The sequence below is a fragment of the Macrosteles quadrilineatus genome, unplaced genomic scaffold (assembly GCF_028750875.1).
Source record: "Macrosteles quadrilineatus isolate MER2022 unplaced genomic scaffold, UCM_ALF_1.0 Scaffold_4__1_contigs__length_99947679, whole genome shotgun sequence".
Lineage (NCBI taxonomy): Eukaryota > Metazoa > Arthropoda > Insecta > Hemiptera > Cicadellidae > Macrosteles > Macrosteles quadrilineatus.
The window spans coordinates 11,644,104-11,658,503 of NW_026542597.1; the positions used below are offsets into that span (position 1 = coordinate 11,644,104).

Consider the following 14,400-nt stretch of genomic DNA (forward strand, 5'->3'; position numbering starts at 1 on the left):
TGTGTCGAAGGTCTAATTAGACCTTCCGGGACTTAGACCTTCAGCAACTGATCCAAATCAATAGCCTAACTTGTTCCAAACTTAAGTGCCTATATCAAAATGCTGCTGGCGGGTTTGAGTGGGAATTACTTGTCCCAGACACGAAATGCACATCTCCTTGACCTGCATAGATGCTGCCTTGTTTGGACTCAAAAAAGGGCTAGGCCTACCCTTGTACTATACCAGCAAGCTCTAACACACTCCCATCTGAAGTGCGCGAGCTGAGCATAAGAGCTTTCAAAGACACACTGAGAGACTATTTGGCACTCAGACCTCTGTATTCATTAAATGAACTAGAGGACACACCACTTTTTGGCAACCCGCCGCCATCATAAATTAAGTAGTTTTTATTGTTTTGGTTAACTTATTAGTTTTAACGCAATCTTTTCCGACTTTGTCGATCACCGATGCAGTACCGTATTCAAGTAAGTAATTACTTATCTGGCAAGTTAGGCCTATTTCATACAGATTCATAGGCCTAGTTTATTGAATTATAGTTCAACAGACTAACTTAGCCTAGGCTTATCAAAACGCTTCTTTAAGTTAAATATATTAAGAAAAATACTTAACTTACCTCATCGGTATCCCGTAGAGGGATTTCAATTGAATTGGCACTCATTCTTGCTAAGTTAGAGAGATGAAGAGCTAAGTCCAGAACTAGGCTAGGCTAGCTTATGTGCCTTTTAAATTTCCACTAGGCCTATCTCGAAGAACAAAAAGTATATTTTGAATATTGTTTTCATCGTTTAACTTAGAAGTAATTCCTTTATCTACAACTAGCGTACTATATTAACACATAGCTTTTTACACTGTAATTATAATAGTATTCTTTATAAGTAAAAAATAACCTATAAAAGCTTAGGAATCCGAAGTCCGAAGCACAAGCAGGCAAGCAGGGTGAAGTCAACAAGCAAAAGCAACACAACACGAATACAAAATGACGCAGCCACAAAACAATTGTTTGGTAGCCTTTGCTTTTACGTATTTTATACACTGGGCTATAATAATAAATTAAATCTATTTATTATCCCAATGATTTTAAACTACTTGCCCACTTACCAAAGCGATGAATAAAGTATATTTAGCCTATTTTTGATAATAACACCAGCTAGTAATTGAATATTAATATTGAAAAGAAAAGCGGTGGGATGATCAAATCATCTTCGTAAAATCATCACCTTATGGATGCGTATGGTTATTCATTTTACATTTTGTTTTCCATGGCAATGCCATTTACAATAAATAATCAGTTTAGATTATAAATAAGATTATATAAACTCCAAGACTGGCTTAGAAACTATACAACAAAATAACATCTCATCAACAAATGCATCAATACAAACAATCTACAATAATAGCTATAATACTATGACTATGACATAACAATAACAATGCAGAATGATTATGAATAACAATAACAATGCATGAAGATTAAGAATAACAATAACAATGATAATAATACGTAAATCTGGTTATAAGTTATAATTAAGTTTCGACACCATGGGATTTCGATAAGACGGGATCCACTAAAACTAAAAGAAGTTTGAGAGTAGTGGAATAGGTGGGAATAGTGGACAGATATAGATCGGAATTGTTCGAATAACGAAACCATTGGGATATAGATAATATATATATATATATATATATGTTATAATCCATGGTGGAATTATAGATTATAACTAGCATAGATTAAACATACTCCTCATCTATGTAACTAGCTCAGGGGGAATAACAGAAACAGAACAGAATATCTACTCGTTCCGGACTGACTCCACTCCAAAGCCAGTCTAATCCAACGTCCCAAGTCCAGTCCAATCCAATCTCCAATCCATCCATCCGATCGAGTCCGGAACCATCCGGACAACCGGACGAGCATCAGATCAGGATCAGTGGATCAGATCAGATCAACATCAAGCAAGTGGCCAAGAAAGAATGTGGATTTAGAGGTTATTTTTTAATAATATTTTGTTCTGTTCTTTCTAAGATAACTTAGTTGTTGTTGTAACTCTTTTTCATAACCGATCCCGTCGTTGGGTTTACTAATTTTTACCTTAATATCTACAACCAAGCTATTTTACTCGGGTTCTTGAATACTTCCTAACTAAGTCCTAACCTAGGCCCCTAATACCCTCACTAGTGTTAGTGTATAGCCCACTTAAAATATTAAACCAGAGTCTTTTAGTCAACAAAAACGAAAAACCTTCCAATGAAATCCTGATAGTCCAGTCTGAGTCTCCAGTCTAAAATAAGTATAGGTACACATTTTACACTGTTGGTCTGTAGGCCTAGGTATTCTGCTCAATCTAGCTTACTTCTATATTGGCCCCATATCAATATAATAGACAATGATATCACATTGAATTTAATTTTACCATATAATATAAATAAACCGATAAATACCGTAACCAAATTATTTAAGTTATTAACCCTCCGAGTGTCCCTTGTTTTGGCCTTAATGTCTGCCTATTTTTTGCTCATTTGCAAGGTTTTATTAAAACGGATCTGAGAAGCTTGAAAACAATGTTAATTACACTGTTCTATATACCATTTTGTTTGGAAAATCATGGGCTTCAATATTATACATAGAACATAAGGAACATTTGTTTCAAAAAAAAATTTTTGGAAAAAAAATATAGCCTATTTTGGAAAAAAAAATAAAAATAAGTTTGCGCTCAATGAAATTGTATAAATTATAGGCCTATAAATATTTGAAAATAGCCACTTTGTTCTAAATTTTATGAGGATTACAAATGTATAACGATATAAGGAAGTAGATTTGCAAATAAATAAGTTATGGGCAAAAAACAGATTTCAGTACATAGCGTTTAGCTAAGAATGCATAGCCTAACCATAGCTAGGAATCTGGCTGATAATTTACATCAATATCACTACCTACTTCTTCAGGATCATCAACCAGCCCTTCAAAATCACTTAAATCTTCTTATAATGCACCACGTATATCACTACTTTTGATTTTTAACACTAAAACAATGATAAACGTAATAAAACACATAAGTCATCGGTCCGAGGTTAACCGAGCTGTTTACAAATACGCACGTCAGCTGTCTGCTACAATATTTTCGGAACTAAAATGAATAGCGCTTAGAGACAGACCTCCGGAGAAAGCTCTGAATCTGTCAAAGAAAACGATATCTAACTCGATCCAGTTCAATCCGATTTTGTCAGTCATAGAGCCTTCGTCGTTGGAGTCGCTGCAGCGACACAAAACACTACACAAAGTGTGTTATGTGTCGCTGCAGCGACCAATAACACTCGGAGGGTTAAGTTAAGGTCTTCTTAATGTTATCCTAAGTTTGGTTTTAAATTTGTACAACTAACAACTTAAAAAATGGAACTAACTTTAAATTTTGGACTGAATGCTCTAGCCTAATAAGTTTGATTTAAGTTTAAATATTTTGTTTTTAGGTTGAATATAAGTTACAGGGTGTTTATAAAAGAATGCCGGTATTTTAAACGATCTTTGCTCGGGATTATTCAAGATATTTAAATGATTTAAACATCAAATTAAAGGGAAATGTTTCTCATACTTTGATACAATTTGGAATAATTTAGGCTAATAAAATTCAGATTTTCATCTATCTTATATGAGCGTAAAACTGGCTAAGTCTTAACTAGCTTAGGGCGAAAGACGGGTTTTAAGTAAATATTTTAGGCACAAAGACTCTATCTTTTACAGATAACATCATGTAGGCCTAACTTAATGTTGATTTAGCTTTGTTCAACTGAAGACTTTGTCGGGCAATCAATTTTTTGGGGCTTCTGATGCAGAATTGTCGGATTTCTTTGACTATGTCATCGCTTGTTTTTATCCGGCCAGGTGAATGAATATCTTTTCAACCCTACGGTGCCACAAAACCCATTAAACCAGCATCAAGTTTCTTTATCATCAAGTAGATTTAAATTTAGTTTACTTAATTTAGCAATCTATATAAACTCTGTGAACCACAGATTACACTCTTTGCCTTCTGTTGCGCTGTAAACATTGCACTGGCGTCAGGCGTGAGTCGGAATAGCGGCCTACCACCCTGCACCTGTTTTGCGCATGCCAAGGTCAAAGTTTCCTTCCTTGCTACACAATTTTTAACACCTAAAACTGTCTCCAATAGTAAAAAAACTCCCATTTAACCTGTTGTTTGTCATAAGCAAAAGACATTCACAAATTTAAACAATGATGATTGCATTCATAAATTTGTAACCATACTGTAGGCTACGGCCATATCCTCCTTTGGTACTTTCTTTAGCCCCTGTAGCCCCCACCCCCCTTGGAACCACCACTGGGTCAGGTCATGACTGTAGATAACAGATCCAAGCAATTTCATTCAAACACCAATTCCCATGCTTATTTCTAAAATGTGGATATAGTTACATATGTAAAATATTGCAGAATGATAAATCTGTTTTGTTTGAATAAAGTATTTTTGTTGAACCCTCATAGTATTCTTAACCCTCGAGCGGGCGCTTGCGGAGTTTTCCTCCGCACTTGTAGTGTTTGTTAATATAAATATGCATAATGGGTGATGGCAGTCGTGTCCAGCTCTACACTTCACACACCTCATCCTGGGAATGCTCCTAAGCTATTTTTACCCCCAAATTCCTCCTCATTTTGTTGTCAGCTGCAATTCAGTGACGCAGTCTGTCAGTTTGCGGAGGTTTACTCCGCGTGCGCTCTATCGCGTAATTCCTTAGCGCAGAGTTTATTTCCTCATGCACTATTGTCAAACTGCGTGTATATTTTATACATACAACATTATAAACTTGTTTAAATGTATTATTTCATTTATAATTTTTATCAAATATATATTTTGTTTGCATGTATATGTATAATTGCATTATTGCGGAACAAAAGTCCGCAAGCGCCCTCTCTCGTTTATACTAGAAAATTGCTCAATTTGTTTATTTGAAATATTACTCATATTAAGTTAAACAAATAGGCCTAATGTTATTAACAAAGAAATTAGGTTTCTGATAAGGTTATTCAACACTTACATATAATATTTCGTTATAACAACAAGTAAAATGGGTAAAACTCATGCTATTAAGTGTTGCGGAGTAAAGTTGTGAGTAAGCGCCTCCTCGAGGGTGAACTTGCACCTTTTAAACCTAGTGTTAATTTTTCCTAGCACTAAATTTCGGGATGGCTATGGCCTTGCCCCCCACAACTGCATTTCTTTTCTTTTTTAGTACTGACTTAAGTTACTGAATGTTAAGTTATTGTTAAATACAAGTTTATTTGTTTTTCAGGCTTCTATCACAAACATTTCATTTAGACTAAAATGGAAGGAGAAAAGGGCAGTAACACAGAAGAGACACCAATAAAGTCATATGCAGGCATTCCAGAAGCAGTGTTTGTTGTAAGTGTAGTATTTGGCTGAATAAGTTACCATTTTCCAATCAAATACCATTTTTCACTTTCAAATCTGAGGACCACTAACTTATTTCAACTCTAAGCAAGATAGCCTAGTTTCTGGACCCAGGTACCATTGTCATTCAGCTTATCAATTAGCTTAAAGATGATATCTATCAAAAGTCCACGTTTTAGGCCTAAAGCAACAGGAGCAGGGTTTGAACCGCTCCCTTTAAAAAGGTTCAAAAATGCCATTGGGTACACTACCATTGGGTACACTACTTACTATTGGCTATGAAACACATTTATATCATAACATTGAATGTTTAACCTAAAAGCCTCATTTACACGAGGCCAGTAAGGGGTTTGGTTACTTGCCTCACAGGTAAATTGAAATACATAGAGGCAAGTAACCTGTCCCGTTACCTACCTGCTCTAACTTACTAGCCTCGTAAACGCAGCTTAAGAAACCAATGTACCCCATAGGTTGTCTTGCCAATTGTTTTGTCCATGATTTTTTACACATGCGTTCAATCCACCACATATCGGTTGTCCGTGCATCTTGGATGACCTGTTGTTGCCCAGCTAAAGGAATCAAATGCTCAGAAGACCACAAAAACATTGGCCAAAATGTGATGGTCGACCAAGCTGGCTTACGAGCTGATACACAAGGTGATGGTGCTGTCTTTTGAGTGGTGAAGACAGCTGATTTGAAACAATTCCACAATGTTTACAACAACAGTGTGGCTAATATATAATAGCCAACCGAGCACAAATGGTTATAAGATTTAAAAGTGTGAAAAATCTTTAAAGTAGGGCCTAGAAACCATCCTCAAGTTAGTAGAAAATAGTTTAATTTTAGGCCTGTGTACCTAGTATTAAGTTTAGCTTATTGCAGCCTTCATTTTTGTTACAATTTTCCTATTCCTTTGTAAAAAGACACAAACTATGTTTAGTTGGACTATTATTGAAAATGCTTTTAATAGTTATACAAAACCAGAGAAAAAATTCTAAACCTATCCTCTGTTAACTTACTAAATACTAGTAGCCTACTTGCTAGCAATATTGCAAGTTAAACATTGTAAAGTTCATAAATTAAAAATTAGTTCTTAAAGTTAAAATTTCAATTAGGCCTACCGGCAGCATTTAATACAACTTGAAAGCTATACCAGTCAAATGATGATTCTAAAGTAAAAATAAGCTAACCTTTTTAAAAATCATTATCTGGTTTTAGGATGATGTGGACGCTTTCATGGCATTGCCAGAAAATGATGGTGTGGAAACAGTATTAAAAAGGCTAGATGAACAGCATAGTAAATATAAATTCATGGAGTTGAATTTAGCTTCAAAACGGAAGAGGTGAGTTTACTACATATTCGGTTACCAGTATGTTTTATATTAAGTTATTCCTTTTTGGTACATGATCATGAAACTAATTTGTTGTAGAAAAAACTAGATTCTTAAAAAAAATCAGACTGGCTCACAAAGCCCCTGCTTGTCAAAGATTGGCTTTGATTTAAAAGATTGTAAGCGCTATTTATTGTGGCGCTTTATGACTGCTCTGGTCATCAGGAATGTGTAACTCACCCGTTACAGTCTTAGGCTGGGCGTATGCTGAGACGCAGGCGACACTACGCACCCCATGGCAGAAAACTGTGCCGCCATGTTTCCTTACGGTGCCAATTAAGCTGAGACGTACACGTGTATGTGTCTGGCACACTTGTGGTCGGGTAGACCCAGATGTCACAGTTTGAAACACAGAAACAGATTTTACAACACATGCGATGCAACTCGGGTGCAAGATGGCAACAAACGAATGTCTGATTGAGTTTGTGAACGAATTATCTGTGCTGTATGATATGAAATTGTACGATTGGACTATGGAATGAGATTTTATAAGGGGTTTTATAAAAATCCACAAATGTTGTTAGTTTGTAAATATATTTTCCCATTTTGTACCCTCAAGCCACAACATTATGCCATATCTTTTGAAACAATTTGTTATAGCTTAAAAACAAGTATTCTGCTGCGCCCCAACATGCGCTGGTCAAACATTCTTTCTCTGCGTGGCTTGCATTGAGAAATATACAGTAGCTTTCGTTGTGACACCTGCGTCTCAACATACCATGAGTCTTAATGTCTGACAAGAGTGTTCAAATGGCCAAGGCACTGTGTACTGGTGTATACTTCTGTAGTTTGCCTACAGGGTTGATGATGACTGTACTGAAAACACCGGCGTAAGGTTCTGGGTAATTTGTGTTAAGTAGGTAGTTCTTTTTGGGTTCACTGAGAAATCTGAACCGCCAATTTATCGGGTGTCAAATTTGATAAAACCATCAAAATAATTTTCATCTATTTATTTCAGGTTGAGGGTTCAAATACCCGACCTTGAACACACTTTGAAGATGGTAAAAATGCTGCAGAATCAGAAGAGTTCCCCAGAAGAATTTGAAGCTCAGTTCCTCCTCTCAGATCAAGTTTACATGAAGGCCACAATACCTCCAACGGACAAAGTCTGTTTGTGGCTAGGTGTAAGTAGACCACTCAGTAGGACTTATTTCACCAAACTTTCAAGCAAAGTTAAGCTAATAGAAGGTCAACTCCCTGTTTATTTTATGTGCACCTATGTCTTACTGCTTTGTTTGATAAATGGCCTAATGGTCCACTTAAATGAAAAGGCATTTTCTATAATTCTCGCCTCAATACTATTTTTCAATACAAATGCTCAGTAAATATTACATTTCAAATCGAACAACTTACTATAGCCTAAAAACATTATAATTTTATAAATCTAACTGGTATTAAAAAATTTGGATTTTGTTTTAAAGTTGCACATGATTGACATTTAATGCTATCTGGGTGTTTTTTGTACAATGCCGGACCAAAATGTGCAAAGCCCTCCCAACCTCACGGTTAACTCAAGGGAAATATACGAGTCATGTTTTTAAAAATATCACTGTCTAGGTTGCCTCACAGCAACCCACGCAAGCGCGGTTGCAAGTCACGTCTTAGGCAACCTTCTTTGTGGTAGCCTTGGCCGAGTGCTCCGTTGAGAGACATCCAGCCAAAGGGAGAGTGTCACAGAGGTGACTCTCTCCAAAAATGAGAGCTTTGAGGATCAAACTCTGCATATGGCTTCCATGATGACAGGGTGTCCACATTCTGGAAAGTCAGGGATAGTCATGGAAAGTCATGGAAAAAAATTTTGGTCATTGAAAGTCAGGGAAATAGGCAAGAAGTCATGGAAAGTAATGGAAATTTCCAATTATGGATGGATTTTAGGGGACCATTCAATGCTCTAGTCAGCCGTAACCCGGACTGTTGTAGCATTTTTCAGGATTTTTCACAAATGTTCGACAATTCAATTTATTACAGTTGTATTATTTTATGAGTTTTCAGTTTCTTTTAGTTCATTGTTGTACCTATTGTACTCCATTGTTATCTGTTATTACATATTTCAGTATTTTCTGCAAAATAACATATCCAGGCAGTATTATTTTTGTGTGTATGTTATATTATAATTTGCGTGTAAAGTTCGTGAGTCATGGAAATCAATGGTAAATGGTCATGGATAGTCATGGAAAGTCATGGAAATGAATGACAAATTTTTTGTGGACACCCTGGATGAGTAAACTCCCATAAGGGAGGAATGTAGAAAGAGAGGGACTTATTGTACGGTGTGAAAGACCTACTACTTTGGTTAATTTAGGATATTACTGGGCAAACATGCCGTTTTATTTTAAAGCAAAGATAAGATAATATGATAGCTTTGTTATTGTATTGACCGAGATAACTTGCTTTGATTGCCGGAGTCAGAATCCAGATGACCATGGATAGCTTGGTCCTGTTAGAACAGCCAAAGTGATTATTTATTCATTTCAAACTAAACACCTAGAATTGAATTTTAGCTGATTTGTTTTAGGCTAATGTCATGTTGGAGTATACGTTAGAAGACGCTATGGCACTCCTGAACAAAAACATCGAAACAGCGAAGAAAAATCTGAGTCATGTTGAACACGATTTAGATTTTCTCAGGTAACAGCCTATTCTCTAACTCTATATTTTTTTATTGCAGTAAGGTAAACATATTTTAATATTTCACATGGTTTTTTGTAGAATTATGTTTTTGGTAATGCACACGCCATATCAGACTGTTACTTGAGGTTTTATATTTGATAAGTCAGTTGGTACATTCACATGGGATAGAATAGAAGGGAAACACAAATGTGAAGAAAACCAGCAGACTAAGCGAATTCCTAATTGCTTTTGAGTGTTCATCCAAACAGGTATAAAAGGAATTTAATACTGAAAGCCAGTACATTGGTTCAATGAAAACACAAATTCTTTGCTACAAGGAACTCAGTCTCCCTCCTTTTGAATGATTTCCAAAACCTATAGTAAAATCTAAAAAATATAAAATTTGACCATGATAGGTTCGTAAAAAAAAACAATCTGCAGCATTGAATTTAATCTTTATTTAAGACTAGCAGAGTACCCGTCCTTCGTACGGGGTTGGCATATAAGTATAAAATGCTTATTGCAGTTATGGGTGAGGTCTCATTGTGTACCACAGCTTTTTGTGGCTTGTTGGTTCAAATTAGCTGTTGTCATAAATGCAAAAAAATAATAGTGCTGCACCCTGTTTCTGTGCTGTTGTCTGTGTCTTTGTTGTGCTGTGCCTATTTCTTTTTCAATGAAATATTCACTGTAAAATATTATTACAGCATATCACAAATATTAGAACAGACTCAGTATAATAGCTGTCAATGATAATAGATTATAAAAATAAACAAATTATGTAACTGAAAGAATCCTATTATAATGAAATGACATTAGCGTATGGTTTGACAGCTCCATTTAAATAATGTTAAATAATGTTTACATTCAGGATAGTGACATCATTATTTTAAATATGATCCTTACCCTCTCTGTTCTAATATTCATGCAGTATTTAAATGAATGTTTGAAGCAGCTGTATGGAATTGTGAAATCAAAATTAATTTGACAGTTAGTACTGCTTGTTTACATTTTTAAACTTTGTAGGTTTGTTCTTTGTTGTCATGGATACCATCAATCAAAATTTACTTTGAAATCTCTCACCTCCGATTTTTGAAAGCCCACGGGGCATAGCCCTAGGACAATATTGAAGCGGGAATAGTTCTATATGTATCCTCGGAACTGTAGCTTCATGTGTGTGCAATTTGAGCCCAATAGGTTCAGTAGTTTTTGAGATTAGCTCATACAAACACACACACACACAGACACCACCTCTTCTTTATAATAGTATAGATAAGATGTTACATCCAATGAATACAAACCCTTTAAGAAGTGAAATGCTTATGGAGAATAATCTGACTGTAATTTTGCCGCCGAAATGAGCTTCACGCGGCTGCCGCTACGATCGCTTGCTACTATCTCTCTCTCAAAGCCAATTCTTTGTCTCACTCACTCAGTCAGCAGTCTACCTAACGGCCGTCGCAGGAACTATCCAAAATTCAAATTATTTCCAGACTGAATATTTGCCTTTTTTACAAAGGCATTGTGCTTCTTAAAGGGTTTGTACTCATTGTTCCAGCTCTATAATCTATAGAAGTAGAGTGTATTATTAACTGTTAAACTGATCTTAATTTTGACGATTGGCCGTTCATAGTGACAAAAGTGAAAAATTTCCTTGTAAAACTTTTGTACCTTGTACTTTAAAGTTTAATGTGGAAATTAAACATTTAATATTTTTTCCAGAGATCAATTCACAACCACAGAAGTAAACATGGCCCGGGTATACAACTGGGACGTAAAGAGGAGGCAAGCCGCAAAAGCATCATCATGAATCAACACTAATTTGTCTACTAATTTTTTAACTTTTATTTTATTTGTTTTGATAATGTATTAATTATTTTCTGTTATTTACTTTGTCACCTTTACAATGCATGCAATAATTGCAACAAGCTTAATAAATATTTTCCTTAACATTCTGACGTTGGTTTTTTTTTTTATTCCTGTCAAAGACCTGGTTTTTCTGTCCGTATTTACAGTATACTTGCCAGCTAGCTCGATTCTGAGACCATCGCTGTATTCTTTATTCACTACTATTCTAGATTAATCCCGCCGTTATGTAAAAGGTTACATGACTACCGTATGAAAATTCTTTGTATTGGCTGAAAACAAATTAACTCGTTCACTGCGGGCGTATCCGATCGGATACGGGCCGAGCGCTGTTCAGACGCTGCCGTAACCGATCGGATACGCTCGGCAATGCCTTTCGTATATCATCGTTTTTGCTCTAGCGTCGGTCGAAGGCAGACCTATTCCACGTTAGCGTGTAGTGGGTGACTTGCTTTTTGTTGTGTTGTAGGTTGGTAGTAAAATTTCCCCATAAAATCCCCGTCTGGCAAACTTAAAAATCAACTTGTTGTCCCGTCTTTCTCCCTCCAATTGGCAATACGATGGGACCGGCTACGTTCCAAGCAGTGCTGCTATATGTGAGTGTTTAGCGAACTACGTCGACTCTTGTTATAAAACAGGACATCACCGCACGTTATTTGCTATTCGTCATACCGAAATATGAGAGCCAAACACCCGGCAATCGGGTTTGTTCGACGCTGCGGGCTGCGCCGCACTGGGGTTACGCCTGCCATTTGATGGCCCGCAGCGAACGTGTTAAAGGAAAATCTACGTTCCTGTCAGTATTGATCACTTTCTGTGATTACATTTCTTTAGTTGAAATTATCAACCACTTTTGAAGTCTTTGCAAGTTGGCAAATAAATAATAAATACACAGTCCACAAAACATTTATACGTTAACAACGCCAAGCTTACAAAATTCATGATGGTTTGCTAAACAAATCTTTCACCAATGTTTTATCATTTTCATAGCATAAACTCACATTTTGGAGTCCAAACAGAAAACCTAAAATTTATACAGTAAGACATCAATTAAATTTAATAAGAAATAAGCTCAGCACTAACAATAACTATAGTTGTAAATAGTGATGTGTTTGTACGTAAAAATGATTTTTACTGCTAATTTTCATATACTTCATGTTCACTTATTTTGATATGTTTTTTACCATATTCCATCTGTGATAGCCTAATGTTAGAAATTTTGTCAATCTTGTTCATTGTTACACCTGTGATAACCATTAGCCTTTTTTTAAGAAAGACCCACTGTCATTCATAATTTAAGTTTGTTAAGTTTGCCTATTTTAAAATATTTTAAACCTGTTAAATGTTAAACTAAGGGCAGCCTATATTTTGGAATTTTCATGTTAATTTTATTAATTCTATAAGTATCGCATCTTATATCTTTACAATAATAATGACGATGTCAATTACAATAATGTATTGTTTAAAGACTGAATAAATTACTATTCAATGACTACCACCGGTTCTAAGGAAAAGTAGCAGTACCAAAAAACAACGTTTACATTTAAGAAAAGAACTACAGTACTTCCGACCAATTCAAACTGTCCTAATCAAACTGTATTATAGGTGTTAATCCGTTGGTCGATATGAATAAATAAATGAACACAGGCCACAAAACATGTAACGTTAAAAAAACCTAAAGCTTTAAAAACTCACTATGGTTTGCTCAAAAAAACTTTCACTTGATGTGGTGCAGTACCAGTTATTAATCTCCCTTGGTTTAAATTTTTTTTTTAGTTTTTGAAAATCAAAGTTATTTCCCACTAATAGCATTATTTGTAAGCAACTTTTAATGTTAACATATTAATGACAGTTTGAAAAAACAACCGTTATCCAAACAAAGGTTTCTTATTTTAAAGATTACGTAATCTCGAAACGATAATCAGTACATATATCTAGCAAACATTCGGAAGAAATGTGACAAAAAACGCACAAATCTGGGGTTTTGGACGTTTGTAGTTTTACTTCCAGATCTTCCAAGATCGCAGCAACATCCACGATCACCTACTGCAGTTGTGATTATAGCGAATTTCCCTATAGGGAAGTAGCTATTACCGTAGGTCTCATGGTAAGACCTAAGCCCGGGACCGATTTACTTTTTCATTTTGATGTCTCCAGAGGCCAAAAACACCATTCGTTCAAATTTTTATATATCTATATATAGAGATATATATATGTGTGTCCATCCGCACGATAACTTGAGTAATTTTTGTCCGATTTTGATAAAATTTGGTTTGAAGGTGTAAGGCGGGATAAACTTGAATGAGTTCGCGAACCAGCATAATCGGACTATGGGAAAGGGGGATTATGGGGTAAAAATAGGTTTTTCCCATTTTTGACCCTAAAAACACCAAATTTCACAATTTCTTTTTAAACCATTTTGTAGAGCTTAAAAAAACAAATAATTTAGTATATTGAAGCGTTATTATGCGCCTAATCGTCACGGGGAAAATTCAAAAAAATTGTAATTTTAAAATTCCCATGTTATTCTTATGGAGGATAAGTCAACTGTTATAGTTTGCTTGTTTATGAACATATTTTGATCAAATTTGGAAAATACATTAATTTCTTACTAAACCACAGTACCTTTTAACATTTTACATAAAAAAAAAACTTTTTTACCTTCCCCGTTGCAGCAAACCTAAGTACTCATTAAACTAATTCTGTTTAAATAGGGAATATATGTGATATGTTTAAGGAGACATTTTAGTTTAAATCCAATCAGGCAAATGGAAATTCGCTAAGTCTGCAGGTTTGCTGCGGCGGGGGTATTTTACTTTGCACTTTACACAACTGTCCTTAAGCGCCGTCAATGAGTGGAAACCTTTTTTGTAAGCTATTGGTGATGATGATTATAAAAAAATTTAAGTTTCCCAGCACTAATACAACACTGATTCACAGTATTTTCCCTGGTTATCAAAACTCAAGAACAATCGTTGCACTTGCGATTAATTAAACCGGTTAAGTAAGGCACAACGTTTTTTAATCTCACTTGGTTTGGATGTGCTAACAAAACTTGATCGGAAATGGTTGCAGTACTTGTAAACAACTTTTAATGTAAACATATCAGTGGC

At 35.4% G+C, this 14,400-nt stretch overlaps 2 protein-coding genes across 2 annotated transcripts in view; one reads left to right on the forward strand and one right to left on the reverse strand.

Moving 5' to 3' along the window:
- The window catches only part of LOC128992112 (RNA polymerase-associated protein CTR9 homolog), a 34,740-nt gene extending 33,824 nt beyond the window's left edge, over positions 1-916 (reverse strand). The window contains exon 1 of the mRNA XM_054415531.1: positions 614-916. Coding sequence (XP_054271506.1) covers positions 614-658 — 45 coding nt within the window. The 5' untranslated portion in view covers positions 659-916. The remainder of the gene's footprint in view (positions 1-613) is intronic.
- Positions 917-1,936: 1,020 nt separating this feature from the next.
- Positions 1,937-11,376, forward strand: LOC128992427 (prefoldin subunit 3). The gene is made up of 6 exons (XM_054415997.1): positions 1,937-1,985; positions 5,302-5,411; positions 6,639-6,763; positions 7,770-7,935; positions 9,327-9,439; positions 11,144-11,376. The coding sequence occupies exons 2-6, from the start codon at positions 5,334-5,336 to the stop codon at positions 11,229-11,231; spliced, it is 570 nt and encodes a 189-aa protein (XP_054271972.1). The 5' UTR covers positions 1,937-1,985; positions 5,302-5,333; the 3' UTR covers positions 11,232-11,376.
- The last annotated feature ends 3,024 nt before the right edge of the window (positions 11,377-14,400 follow it).